General features: G+C 38.0%; 1 protein-coding gene across 9 annotated transcripts in view; it reads right to left on the bottom strand.

The window, feature by feature from the left end:
• Positions 1-13,628, bottom strand: part of LOC131689160 (small conductance calcium-activated potassium channel protein) — a 761,072-nt gene that overhangs the window by 493,957 nt on the left and 253,487 nt on the right. For all 9 annotated transcript variants that reach the window (XR_009305353.1, XM_058974046.1, XM_058974048.1 and 6 more), the window contains exon 2: positions 2,774-3,775. Coding sequence is in view for 8 of the 9 variants with exons in the window: in XM_058974046.1 (XP_058830029.1) it covers positions 2,774-3,694 (921 nt within the window). In the remaining variant the exon portion in view is untranslated. The remainder of the gene's footprint in view (positions 1-2,773; positions 3,776-13,628) is intronic.

Here is a 13,628-nt window from a genome sequence, read left to right as displayed (position 1 = left end):
AATTCGGTTATTGGTGTAAAGTTAACATTTGCACTTACCAGAATAGCCGCACGTGGCATATTCACCGGGTTGTCAAATATTATCTTACCCGTTTGTGCAGATATTCCTAGAATATTGTTTTTAAAAGCCCATGGTTCTTGGATTAAAGCTACGTCTATATTTTCTTTTGTGAATCTGCGATAAAGGATTCCAGTTGCTCCTTTCGCATGATGCAGATTCGCCTGGATAATTTTTTTTGGTTTTGTCACTCATCATTTGAGTCCCACGACTTGCGAAGAAACAAAGCGTCCACTGTGTCAGAGATTCGCTTAACACCGTAGGGGCAAGGCCCATGATACTCCTTTCGCGACTGGCATATTTTTCCCAGCCTCCTCGCCACGGAGATACATCTTGACTTAGGGATTTCTGCTTTCAGTCGCCTCTTACGACCTGGGAGCAGAAGCCCAGTGGATCCACTCTTGGCTGAGATACTTCAACCCGCCGGATGGCAAACGGCCTATAGGCTGTTTTTTCCAGAGAAAGATAATAGACTTATCAGCCTCCTAGTGGATCCCAGCCAACAACCAATTCGCTTGGTAGATACCGTATCTTAAGCAGAAATCTTCGCGATTTTGTGCTGCATACAATCGGTAGTTCAACAGGGAATTTTCGGTAAAAGAATCTATTTTTGCTCTGACAGTCAGGTTGCCCTGAAATAACAGGCAGATTCTATATCGAAATTAGTAATCGCTTGTCGAACTCAAATCGAAGAACGTAGCATTTCAAATGCTATCTACATTCTATGTGTACCAGGTCATTTCGGAATTACTGAAAATGAAAGGGCAGACGAATTGGCATGGGTGGACTTCGTTACTCCAGAACCAGTTCTACCACTGTTGATAAGCTGGATAAAGCACAAGATTCGCTCTTTGGCTGCATCTGAACATGCAAGCCATTGGCGTAGCTCACAAACTTGCGTTCAAGTATTCAGATCTATTGAGGTTTGGGTTATACAAGCTAAAGACGAAGCAAGTATAATTGGGTCATTAAATGAAGAATAAAATTTTCCTTTCATTTCATAAACCGGTAGAGCTCATCCTTCTATATATTACAATATGTATGTCCAACCTATAAAACTTTAGAAAAAAATTTAATTGATTTTCTAAACAAATATAAATACGTCCTCGTTTGACATTTTCGGTCTTCCTTGACGGTGAATTTAACCACGTGGGTTAGCATTTTTGACAGTTATACCAGCAAAGGGATAGCGATCATAGTAGTTCAATGGAAGTTGCTTTAAGAAAGGAATTGTATTTCATAAAATAATTTTATTGATTATTTTGCATACAAAAAGTGAAAAAAGTTGTATTACGTATCATTAACGTCAGCTGTTTTGGGAAAAAAATAAAAAACAGCATATGGTTTATTGACCTAATTGTGCTACATCACAATACCATCATCAATACATAACCGAACCCAGGCAACCAAAAGTGCGTATAAGGAAGCTGCATAAGCTTCCCGTTATCAGTAATTTTGCGATACGTTTTGTGTACCAATAGCGGCTTAAGCAGCTTTTAAGTTCCATTAAAGCTTAAGCAGCTTGAAAGTTCGCTAAGAACTTTATGTGAACTTTAAAGTGTGCTTTTTAAGTATTATCCGAACTTCTGGTTGCTTGGGAAGAACACAAAAAACGAACTTTTTCAACCAACCCTTTCTCCATCTAATGTGCGATGTCATCGATGTAATGTTGAACTGATCTGTTTTCGTTTGAAAAGAACCAAGTATCTATTTTAATATAAAATGTTTCCTGTGATCGTAAGAATTCGGAAAATTCAATTGACACTCATCCCGCATACGCGCCACCCCACTTCATCAACAACCCTTCTGTACGCTTTGACGGTTCCTTCTTCTTACCTCAACGATTTCACTGTTTTGTTACTGTTCTTAGGATTTCCAGCAAGTTTACTAGAATTAGAGATTGGCAATGATCGGCAATAGAAGAAAGTAATAAAAAAGAAAAAAAATTAGCACACCTATTAAAACCAGTAGCAGGGCGGTTTTATTTTTAGACCAATCTATTTTAGAAGCGCGTAACACGTGTTTGCTGTTGGCATTTACTTGCTGTTCATTCTTCTACGCGCGTATTCTGCTGGCGCTGAGAAGGCTGGTTTTGCGGGCAAATGATGGAAAAACAAATTCGTCGGCAAGAGATGGGGCGTGCTAGTTGAAAAGGTCTGTGTGATGTTTTAGATCTTAGGTTGCATTGGGTTATTTAACTTGTAGTTCGTGGATTTCGAAATACAAAAATCATGAATTTTTTATCGTCAACTGCATCATATTAGACCTATTTTAATCGATATCAACCAGCAAGCGTTAAAATGGGTAAACCGTTCAGATAGTGGGTTAAGCAGAAAAGCGAAATGATAGACCAAAAAACAAAATAAACCTTCGTTGGACGATTGCATAAAGCGCATACGCCTCTAAATGCACTCACATCAATCATTAGTTAGACAATATCGAAGAGAAATACTTGCGAAGATGCGAACACACGACAATGAATTCTAGTACATATACAGTTTGGAATCGTAAATTGGTTGTTAAATATCTTCGAAACCAATTTAATCATCCAAACTTGTTTGTGAAAACCATCAGCTGTAACTATTTACGCCTATAGACTAGAAACTATTGCCATGTGTTTGCGCCTCTCTGCCCGTAGTAGATGTAATGATTCAAAGTAGCAAAATATTTAGCATTCATGGCATTCATGCAGCACGCTGGAAAGCTTTCGACATACCTGTTTGAACTGCCGCATGCCACCGTTAATTCGCAGGGAATCCGCCGCGATGCCAGCGATACCGTCACCGGGTTCGCGTAACTGCCGCAGCGAGGAGCTAGGGTGAGCACAGACATGCGCACACTGACCGCCACAGCAGATATGCGAACTGGCTTCGGGCTGGGAGCTTTGGCGTATGATTCTGGACCCGGATGTCGGCGACGAGGTAATCAGTACTGGCGGTATAGTCGAGTGCTGAACCGTCAGTCGACTGTGGAGTGCACTTCGGACGCTTTCTTTCGAAACCGAACGGGTAAGCTGTAGCGAAGACACCGGTGTAGTGGAGGCACGTCTATCACAGTTACGGCATGCACGACATCTGTTGTATGGCACTAGTTGATAACCACTCCCGCCCGTTGCTGTCCCTCGACCATCGTCGCTATGGCATGAGTTTGAAACGGCAATTGCAGGAGCTTCAAGTCGACAGTGCATTTCTATGTCAGGCACGGAGCGTGCGTTATGTTGGTCATCTTCCACATGGGCACTCTCTTCCGACCCACCCAAACCGGTTGACGACAGCTGGGGGCTGGCTAGATATGTTGACGTTCTGTCTTGTCGAATTAGGATAGGCTTGTTGGTACTATTACTGTTGTTTCCGCTGCTAGTGGAACTACTATTGTTGATGACACCGGATGCCATCAGCGACATCGGGTTGACACCACTACCACTACCAGTGCTAGTCGTTGACTGCTGATTTGTTGGTCCATTGAACGAGCTGTGTGATGCCATTCTAGATTTACTGATGGTTGATATGATACTTGATCCCGTCGTTGTCGTTGTGCTGCTGCTATTATTTGTGGACATTACTAACAGGGAAGCGGTTTCATCGGAGCTACCATAACCTGAGTTGCTTGTCGGATCGTTTTCACTTTGGAGCGACATTTCCGTCGGTTCGTCAAACAAAGTAGCACACTTCCGCTGTCACTGCCAGAGGGGTCCAGGAGATTTGATTGTTTTGCTTATCTGAAAGAGTGGGAGAAAGAGAAGCAAAGAAATTGGCGTAAATGATTAATCCCTTCAAAAATCAGTGCCAGTAGGGGGACAAAATGGAATTGGTATATATAGTTTAAATCAATTTTTATCGGATACTCATTTATAATCTATTTTTCGTTCCGTTTGATTGTATTCTCGGGATAAATGATTCGTTGCTTGCAAATGTACATAGATCAAGTAACGTAAAAATAGAGCAATGTATACAGAAATGAGCAACGCTTTTATTTTGGTTGTAAAGCTATTAAAAATGGAAATGTATATACATTTTGTTGAATCGATAGGTGATCAAAAACGCAATTATCCACTATTACATAGTTTTAACATTGGATTTAATGTTTTACATTTCTTAGAAAAGAAATGTATAGAATTCGCTCAAACTTTCAAGATTTTTTCCTAGGCCCGGAGGGCCGAGTCTTATATACCAATCGACTCAGCTCGACGATTTGGGACAATGTCTGTGTATGTGTGTGTATGTGTATCTGTGTGTGTATGTGTATGTAACGGACAAACTCTCATTCGTGTTTCTCAGCAATGGATGAACCGATCTTATCCAAACCAATTTTAAATGAAAGGCCCAAACAGAACGCTTTTAAATGGTTTTTGATCCTGATGTTTAGTTTCCAAGACATGAATGTTTGAAGGTGAAAAAATCGCGTTTTTTGCAGTCAATAGTATCTTCGAAGAATTTAAAGCATACAATATGCCATTTCTTTTGGTATTGTGATTTTACTGATTTATCCCCCTAAGAGTGAGATATTGTCATAAATTTTCTTGGAAGTGATTGTATTGAAATAATGCCTTTAGCAAATTTGTAGCTCTTACTTTTACGAATAACTTTACTGAAGACATCAAATACATATTTCGAATATTTTAAAAGTTATGGCATGTTGTTTGTGGATTACCCTTTGTCGCCTATTTATTGTTCAATACAGTAATAATCCATTTAAATGAGCCAAATATTATTTCAATCGAATGAATTTCGTATTTCATTTTTCTATCTACAACCGCTAGAATAACTATCGAACAATTCCATGTGGTCTAGATGGAACTTGATCACTTATCGGTGCAAACATTTTCATTTGCGCGAACCTTCTGTCTTATAACCATCGGATACTTGCCTAAAAACATTCCAATAGAGACTCATTCCAGAGTTCTGAAATCAATCATAATCATAATCATAATTTCCTATCATATTGAATTCAGTTTTGAAGGGGTGTACTGTAATATGGATTAGGATCTTTTTTAATAGGAAGTGAAACTGGAATTGCTTTGAAACTTAGAACTTCTCACCGAAAAATTGCATAACTTCCAACATTTGCTGAAAATGTTTTTATTTTGGGAATGCGTGGAGTTGAGACGAAAACGTTATAGAATTAAAAACGAGAAAACCACCTTCCAAAAGTAGGGAAATTTATGAAAAATAGCGTTTTCCTTTCCGCCAATTTCGCAAGTTTAGTATCTTCGATGAATTTTACAAACGTTAAACAGTACATCATTTGATAATATAATTTTGGCGTTATATCCTCCAAAAAGTATTTATAGCGAATTTACTCTTCAAACCAATTTAGTTTCAGACTTAATATCTTCAGCAAAATTTTGAGGAGTGCTATTACAAACCACTTTGTTGAAGACATGAAAGCTCCATGTGTTCAAAATATTAACATATTTTAAGCTTTTTCTATTTTAATTAAATTATTATGATTTTACTGTTTATGATAAATCTCTTCTATTGTTTATAATATGTTATTTTTTTATTATTTTAGAAAAAACTAGATTCCCATTCGAGGGATAATTTATGTTAAAAGGGCATCCTAAATTAATTGGCATACTTAAGAGTTTTTATGTTGCAGATAGAAAAATACACAATATTACAAAAGCTTCTTAAACAACTGTTCCTAATAAGGTTATGTAAATTATAAAGTATTTGAAAATTTTTAATAGAAGTGACGGAAGGTTATTGAAAAGTTTCGCGAAAAAATTTTTTAGTAATGATAATGATAACGGGTTTCGAGAGTTTTTTTTATTTGTTCTTTGATATTAGGATTAGGGATAATAATTCAGGTCAAAGATACACTGGAAAGTCATATTAAATAAAGTCGATATCGAAGTAAAGCTTCAAGATATCAAGAGCTGAAGTTTCAGTGCATAGTTCTCAGCCGCGTTGGGATTTTGAGTAAACGCTATTGAGTATGAACTTCAAATCCATTCGAAAATATGGTTTTCGATTTTTTGACGTAGCAAAACATATATAACCCCTTTAGGAAAATTCTGTTATCGCGACACAATACATTGATTGAAGAATTTATATATGTTATTAACGGAGCATTATTATAATTCGTTTGTATTTCTATTTTATGGGCCATTTTTCCGCTTTTCCATTAAATTGGTTCAACATTTGAGATTTCTTGCGCTGATATTGTCCTATGCTAAATTAAGCGATTCTCTGAGTCCTTCCACTATCCCATATAGAATGTGTTATCAAAAACATCGCGAAGCATCAAGTGCTCAATGCTCTCAATCGATATAATACCCGAAGAAAGCGATAAGAGTTATAAGAAATGTATCATCACACTGTTAGGTGGATTAAAAGCGTTTTTATTTTTATAAAAGTGTTTTTTTGTGTTTTTCGAAATTCTAAGGAGAAGTTGGGTTGTCTCAACTTTTTTTTCTAAAAAAAATGCATATGCATGAAGTTAAATGTAGATCTGGGGGTTTTCGGGTTCGCTATGTAACGTTACTGTTTGAAACTTGCTTGTTTACCATCTCAAATATACACAAGATAAAGATTTACTAAATTTACTACCCGCAACATGGATGCAGTATTTTGTCTGATTGGGGGGAACTGGGCCAATTCGGACCTAGTAAGGGTTTATGAGCTATAGAACTAAAAGCCTGATCAATCACGCACATGCGCAGCATTCGCTCCTAGCGCACGCACACGTAAACTGAGAACCGCAATATTTTGTGAGACAGAACAGAGCCACATGACAGCCATGAAAATGATACATACGCTTTTCATAATATTACCATAGCTGAGAAACAGCTGCGGGTCCGAATTGGCCAGCGGTCCGAATTGCTCTACTTCCCCCTACTATAATACCATGAGCCAGCCAGCCGTTTGAGCGATTAACATAGTAGTCTTTATAGTATGCATTTTAAATCACATTTTAAAGGTTTTACCTACAACTACAATATATAAATGCTCCTTAGAAACAGAATAGTACTAGAAAGTCGTTTTTATGCAAACTTGCTTCTCTAGTAGTAATAGAAATTGCTCAATTTTTGTCTTTCTATACTGGACTCAGTTTTTCTAGCATTCATTATAGTCCGATTGAATGGAAGGGATAGTCATCGGCAGTGTAAATTATTAGGATTTATCAGTTTTCAATAATATTTCAAGACAACGAAGTTATAGTGTAATTTAGTTTTCGCCGTTCACTGAAACTATTCCTGGCTGTATTATACCAATGGAATCTAATCACGTTAATTGCGATAATCTCAGTTATATGTATGAAACGTACAACTATTAGTCCTGGAATGAAGGGTTAAAATACTTTTGTGAGCAAGTCTTGAATAAATCGAAGGAAACAACTGTTCGAAAATTTGTACTGAACAAGAAAAATGTGCTTCGATTTTACTTAAAACTGGTACGACTACCTACAATTTCGTATATGTGATTTTTTTTCAAATTTCCTAAATTTACTGCCACTAGTTCATTTTCATAGTTCAGATTATTATCCCTGTTTTTTAATCTTAATTTTTTAACCTTTCTCAAGGTCCAATAAGGACCGAAACGTCGGAAGAAGAGAACATAAAGGAGTTCTTTATTAAAAAAACAGACTGAAAAGCCGGTTACAAATCTAGAGAAATAAAACATGAACAGTCGAAAATACAGCAAATCTGATTATTATCAAAAGATTTTAATAATATTTTTGGCCCAAAATCAATATTTCACGTGCTATGTTTCGGTGTATCTGGAAACGAGATGACGAAGCTTCAGACGAAATGCCCAATATTTTATTTCCCAAATTGAGTGTACATAACCTGCTGCAAAATGCAAATCTATTTTTGAGATACATTTTGCCTTTTCTAAAATTGGTATCTATTTTATTTTTTTAAAATACCATTCGCCTCCTTCATTTGTATTCTTACGGAGACGCATGATAGTTAAGCCCCACAACCATAATGTCGAATAAGGAGTTCCTCTGGGTATGCCCGACACTATGGGCCAGCCTGACACCCCAGGACTTGTTTGAAAAATCAATTTATATTTGTGATTTTTATCGGCTTAAAAAGTATCTGAAAAATTGAAAGGCGACAATATTATACAAATGTTCAAATTTTCACTTCTATCGCAACGCTTTTTAAACATGCCCTCAGTGTACCAATAACTTTACCTGCGTATTTCTTGATACCACTTTTTTGATCTGGCTCAAAATGTAACCCGAACAAATAAATTTGGACCGCTCTGAAATTTTTACAGTATATTCAAAATAGCGCCAGCGACGTACGAAGGATTTTATTTTTTATTGCGGATTTTTTTAAAGAAGCAATTTTGTGTCAATTTTTATGACATTTTCAGTGTGTTTCGATTAAAAGCGTGCCTTTTTGCAAAAACTCAAAATATAAAAAAAATCCTACGTGCGTTGCTTGCTGTTTTTCTAAGGAAACGAAAATATTTTAGCTTTAAGCCCTAGGTTTGCCCGGCTTTTCTTCCGGAATAAAACGCATCTGCGGTAATTGTTGCACAGCCGTCATCTTGTGACAAAACTACTTAAAAAAAGTATTACGTGTGCTTCACAACTAGTATTATAAATCCTATTTTACAAGATCTCGATTCACCATTTAATTGCATCAAGAAAAAATTCTGATATATGCCTCTTCTTTTCTACACCTCTAATAATGACAGGATTTTATTGGTGCTAATATTGTGAGCATTTCGAGATGTATCAATGTTATATAGGTTCATCAAACGCGAAAAAAATGAACAAAACATACGAAAAGAACTGATGTGCGCTTGGATGTTATTTTTAGTTGTCATCTGGGTGTGATGAAGATAAATTTTAGCTATTTGATACTATTATTCGGGTATTCGAAAAACAGTGTGTGATGTTGGGGTAAGACCGACAGTCGTTGGATGGGTAAGACCGATGCACTGTTTAGATTCTTATTTTGTTCAATACGAATGATTAAAAATGTTTGGTGTGTTTCAATAACACTATTGTCAGATTATGTCAATAAGATAAATACATGCAAACTCTCTTCTTGTATTTATTTTTCGTGAATTGAAAATATTGAAAGTGAAACTGAACTAAATTATGAATCGCAAAAAGAAACTAAAATACACAATCTAATATGAATTTTTAAAATAGTATTGAAGAACTTTATCGATCGTCGGATTACGTTTCGTGGAAAGCTTTCTGGTTCGTGTTGTGTGAATGAATCCTTTTAGCAGTGAATATATAACGCTTCTAATGCTTCTCTTACTATTTAGTATGGTCTTAAAGGTTGCAATAATGCTCTGTATCATAACATAAGAATATCCGTTCCATGCTATAAATCAAGCGTAAAACATTATTTAATCATGGCACTATGCACTCGAATTCTCTTCCTCTTGCTACAGAAGAAATTAAACAAGGCATACATTTGCATCACACATGCTCATAACGGGTGTTCATTGAAAAATGAGAATTTTTTCAGTCATTTAGTTAAAAAACAAAAAAAAATAATGGAAACATAATGAGAAGGAGCCCTGGTCAGCCGTATGCAATTTAGTCGCGATCCTCTCATAAGAGCGCTGAACGGCACTGACGTCCATCATCTGGATACAATTCCGGATCCTGGTGGTCAACTGCTTCATATCCATGGCCCGCCAATTATTTTTGTACACAAAAGCACTGAGGGAGCCGAAAAAATTCTCAATAGGACGGCACTGGGGAAAGTTGGACGGGTTCCTTTCTTTCGGAATGTAAGGCGTACGGTATCTTTTTCTGCTCAAGTACTCCAGTGTGTTCTTGGCGTAATGGGAAGACGTCTTGTTCAGCCAGAAGACGTACTTCCCATCCGCATAATGCTTTAAGAACGGCAGAAGAATTTCCTCAAGACACTCCACCTGGTACACTTGTTGATTGATTGCCAGACCACTCGGCTTGAACCACGGCTTTGAAATCCATTTGTCCGATATGGCGATGTACAACATAACTATTTTTCCAAATTTATGCTTAAACTTATATTTTACTTCGGGGGGTGTGGCCGACTTGACGCTGGAATAGTAACTGTCATTTCCTGGAATGTGGGTCTTCGAGAGCGAAAAGTAACTTTCGTCGTCCAGCACGAACGACGTGCCGCGGTAGTTCTTCGTCATCCACCGGCACAGCGATTACACGATCGCGATCTACTCGGGGACCGAGTTCTGACAGATGATGTCCTACATCTTGAGAGTTTGGTGAATCAATGTGTGGGAGCAGTGACATTTTCGGCCTGCGTCACGCAAATTCGTTCCGTCCTTATTGTCGAACAGTTGTTTTAGCGCTTCCTTTTTTCCTTCGTCGTTATCTTCCCCGCACGGCCGCTACCAGCTTTCCGATCCACGCTCAGGGATGCCAGAATCCGGTAAACTGTACTAACAGGTACCTTTTCGTCTCGAAAGTGGTCTACCGTAAACTTTTTTCCACGATGACCAATGATTTATTCAGTTCATATTGATTGAATCTTTCGTGAAATTTTGTCTACTTTCCAAATCTGTAATAAGTTTTGATGTAGGCGTTCATTTGATAATGTTATAATATATTTGTCGAATGAAAATTCGTCAAATCTTTGTAAACGTCACGAAAGAATGTGTCTATCAGTGGCGGCGCTAGGCTTTTTGCCGCTCGGGGCTAAAAGTTAAATTTGCCGCCCTCTTACTAACCAAACTATCTCATCAATACAGTTTTCCGCGGTAGTTCATATATTGCACCTAAAAACGATTATTTTTTAATTAAACTTTCAATAATAAAATGAATACACTTTTTTATCCATTTAGATTCAACAGAATAAAACGTATACAAACTTGACCAAGTAGCTTTGCGGCAGCGTTGCGTATTATTCACGGCGAGCAAAGTGAGGTTACAACTCTGTTCACAAGGTCACACTTAACCGTTATGTGTCCAACAGCGAACTTCTTTGCAGATTTTATTTCATGAAATTCCAGTACTCTTTCCCAAACTGGAAATTGCAACTTAGTGACAATCTTAGAACCATACCAAGCATTGTTTTTGTGGGAAAAAACCAATGATACAGTGATCGGGGGTTTGAGAAAGGGCTTTTGGATTTATTTAACCCGTAACAGCCCGGCTGGGTACCCGAATAACATCAAAACAGAAATACTCGTAGCTATGGCATTTTTCTCCAATAAAGACACATTTGGATGTCTTGAATTTCAGAACTCAACCACTTTTAGAATCTGTAAAAAATGCACCTGGTTCACGGTTATTCCGATTTCTGGAGGTAAGTTCCAATACTGGGATGTAAAATATATAATAATATGATTGCAACGCTCTTTCCGGAGCAGGTACCCGCAAGGCCGTGAGTGACCGTTCCGAAGTCAAATCGTCGTATGATCCCACAACGATAAGAACCTTCCGAAATAATTCAAAGGTTACAAATTGTTTCTCAGTACTGGAATATCCTTCCGGAAATCCAGATTAGCGGGATTAACCAGATATATTCGTCGTGTTCAATTTCACTGATTCTAAAAGTTGATGATTTCTTGAATTCAAAACATACAAAAGGGTTCTAAATCGGTTAAAAATTTACATAGCTACAAACTTTTGAATTTGCGAGTACCCGGGTTGGCCTGTTTTCTTTTTGTTGGACACGCAACGGATAATCTGTGGGTTATCGTCCCCTCCAGTAGCAAAATGAGAAGCCCCCGACCAGATAGGAGGTCATGCCAGATAGATTAAGTCATGCTACGAAAAAAAGAGTACTATTGAAAATTTGGAACTGTAAGTCGCTTGGCTTCCAGGGGATCGACCGAGTTTTGCACAACGGGCTGTAAACTCGTAACTTCGGGATCGTGGCATTGCAGAAACTTTGCTCGGCAGGGCAGAAAGTGTGAAAAAGATAGCATCGAGCAGCCACATTCTACCAGAGCGCCGGCACAACAAACAAGCTGGGTTTTATAGTGCTAGACAAGATTCGCCCACGCTTGCTCAAGTAACAGCAAGAGAATGTGTGTAGTGACAAGAAAAAGCCAAATCTAAAGTTGATAGAAGATTACATAACGAACTGCAATGACTACCAATTGAAAATAGCGAAAATTGTTGCAAACTTAACGCTCGTTTTCATAGTTGCATAGCAACAAAAAAGGGACGAATAGTTGATCATGGTCAGTAAAGCAGGCCACCTGCTTAGAGCGGCTTTGATTGGATTTTGATTCTCTGCGTACTTGCCACTCGCGGGTTTATTACTACAATGGCCTATTTGTCTTTATTTAGTGCAAAACATGACGCGGTACTAACCTTGTGAAGAACAAATCCAACACAGCAATACTGCTAAAGTATACAAGTTTGAAGGGGCATACAATTTTGTCCCGCCCTGTGCGATTGCCATTCAAAATCTTCACTCACTGGAGAAAGCGGTCCTTGAAACAATCAACCGATTCACTTAATCACCTAATCGAAACGGTAACAACACCGTCGATCTCAACTATGTAAACCGACATTTATATGCTGTCAGTGCGTCATAATGTCTCCTGAAAAAATGCTCCGGCCCTCGGCATCAAGCACCTAACCTCGAAAAACAAATCTGCAGTGAAATTATTTTTACATGTCTTCAAACTTTATTGATCTGTTGGTACTCTATATTGATGGTTTCGATTTTCCATGTCACTTTATAGGGATTTTCTAGAAAACAGTTTTCGTGCTTTTTTATAAAAGACAGGTTTTCAGTGGTGATCTTGCGTGGCTTAATTTTTGTCGGTTGTCACGGTAAAGATAGATACGTCTACCTTTATCAGGACACATGTTAGTGAACTCGGGTGATTCGTAGTTATTCTGCCTAAGCTCGACCCTCATTAACAGAAGGCAAAGATTAAGCCCGTACGATATTAGGCCTGTTCTAATGACCCTGACACTTCCAGTTTTCCGATCTGTTTACTTCACATCCTTGCTCTCACTTGAGTACTATGGCTCTAGGTTTCATAACTTTCCCTACCCAGTAATCTCTAGCTAATTGAATGCCGTTAAAACGTAAAAAAGAAAATGTGACTAACATAGTCGCAATAAAAAAGGGGAAAAAATATAAAAGTATACATATTTCGATATCTTGATTTACATTATAAACTAAGTGCGGATAAGTCATGAAGTAAGTCACGATAAGTGTGCGATTTTCAATAATTATTGTTCGAAAGTCGAACAAAAAAGGAAAGTCAAAGTGGACACAAAACTAAGACTCCGCCAAGGGCATCAGAAGATCACGTTGTGGCTCTGGAACTATACTATCCTTCGTTCGCACAGCAAAATATACGAGGCTGTGGTGAGTTGGGCACGTAGTTAAAGTCGCGGACGACAGCCCGGTAAAAATGGGTCCCGAAACTAATCCGACTGGCACAAGCAAGATAGGTCGACCAGGATGGAGGGAACCTGAGGAGTCCTCGTGCTCTGCGAAGCTGGGGACAAACGGCAATTAAAGGAGTGAGCTAGAGACGACATATTGATACACCAAAAGGGCATGGTGGTATTAGACTGATTGGTACGGTAGATAACAAAAGATTTAAAATGTTAATTCAAAGATTTCACCGTTGTCAAAAACGTCGTCGGCGGTAAAACATGATGATGAG

The sequence above is a fragment of the Topomyia yanbarensis genome, chromosome 3, assembly GCF_030247195.1.
Source record: "Topomyia yanbarensis strain Yona2022 chromosome 3, ASM3024719v1, whole genome shotgun sequence".
NCBI lineage: Eukaryota > Metazoa > Arthropoda > Insecta > Diptera > Culicidae > Topomyia > Topomyia yanbarensis.
This window is presented reverse-complemented; position numbering and strand designations above follow the sequence as displayed.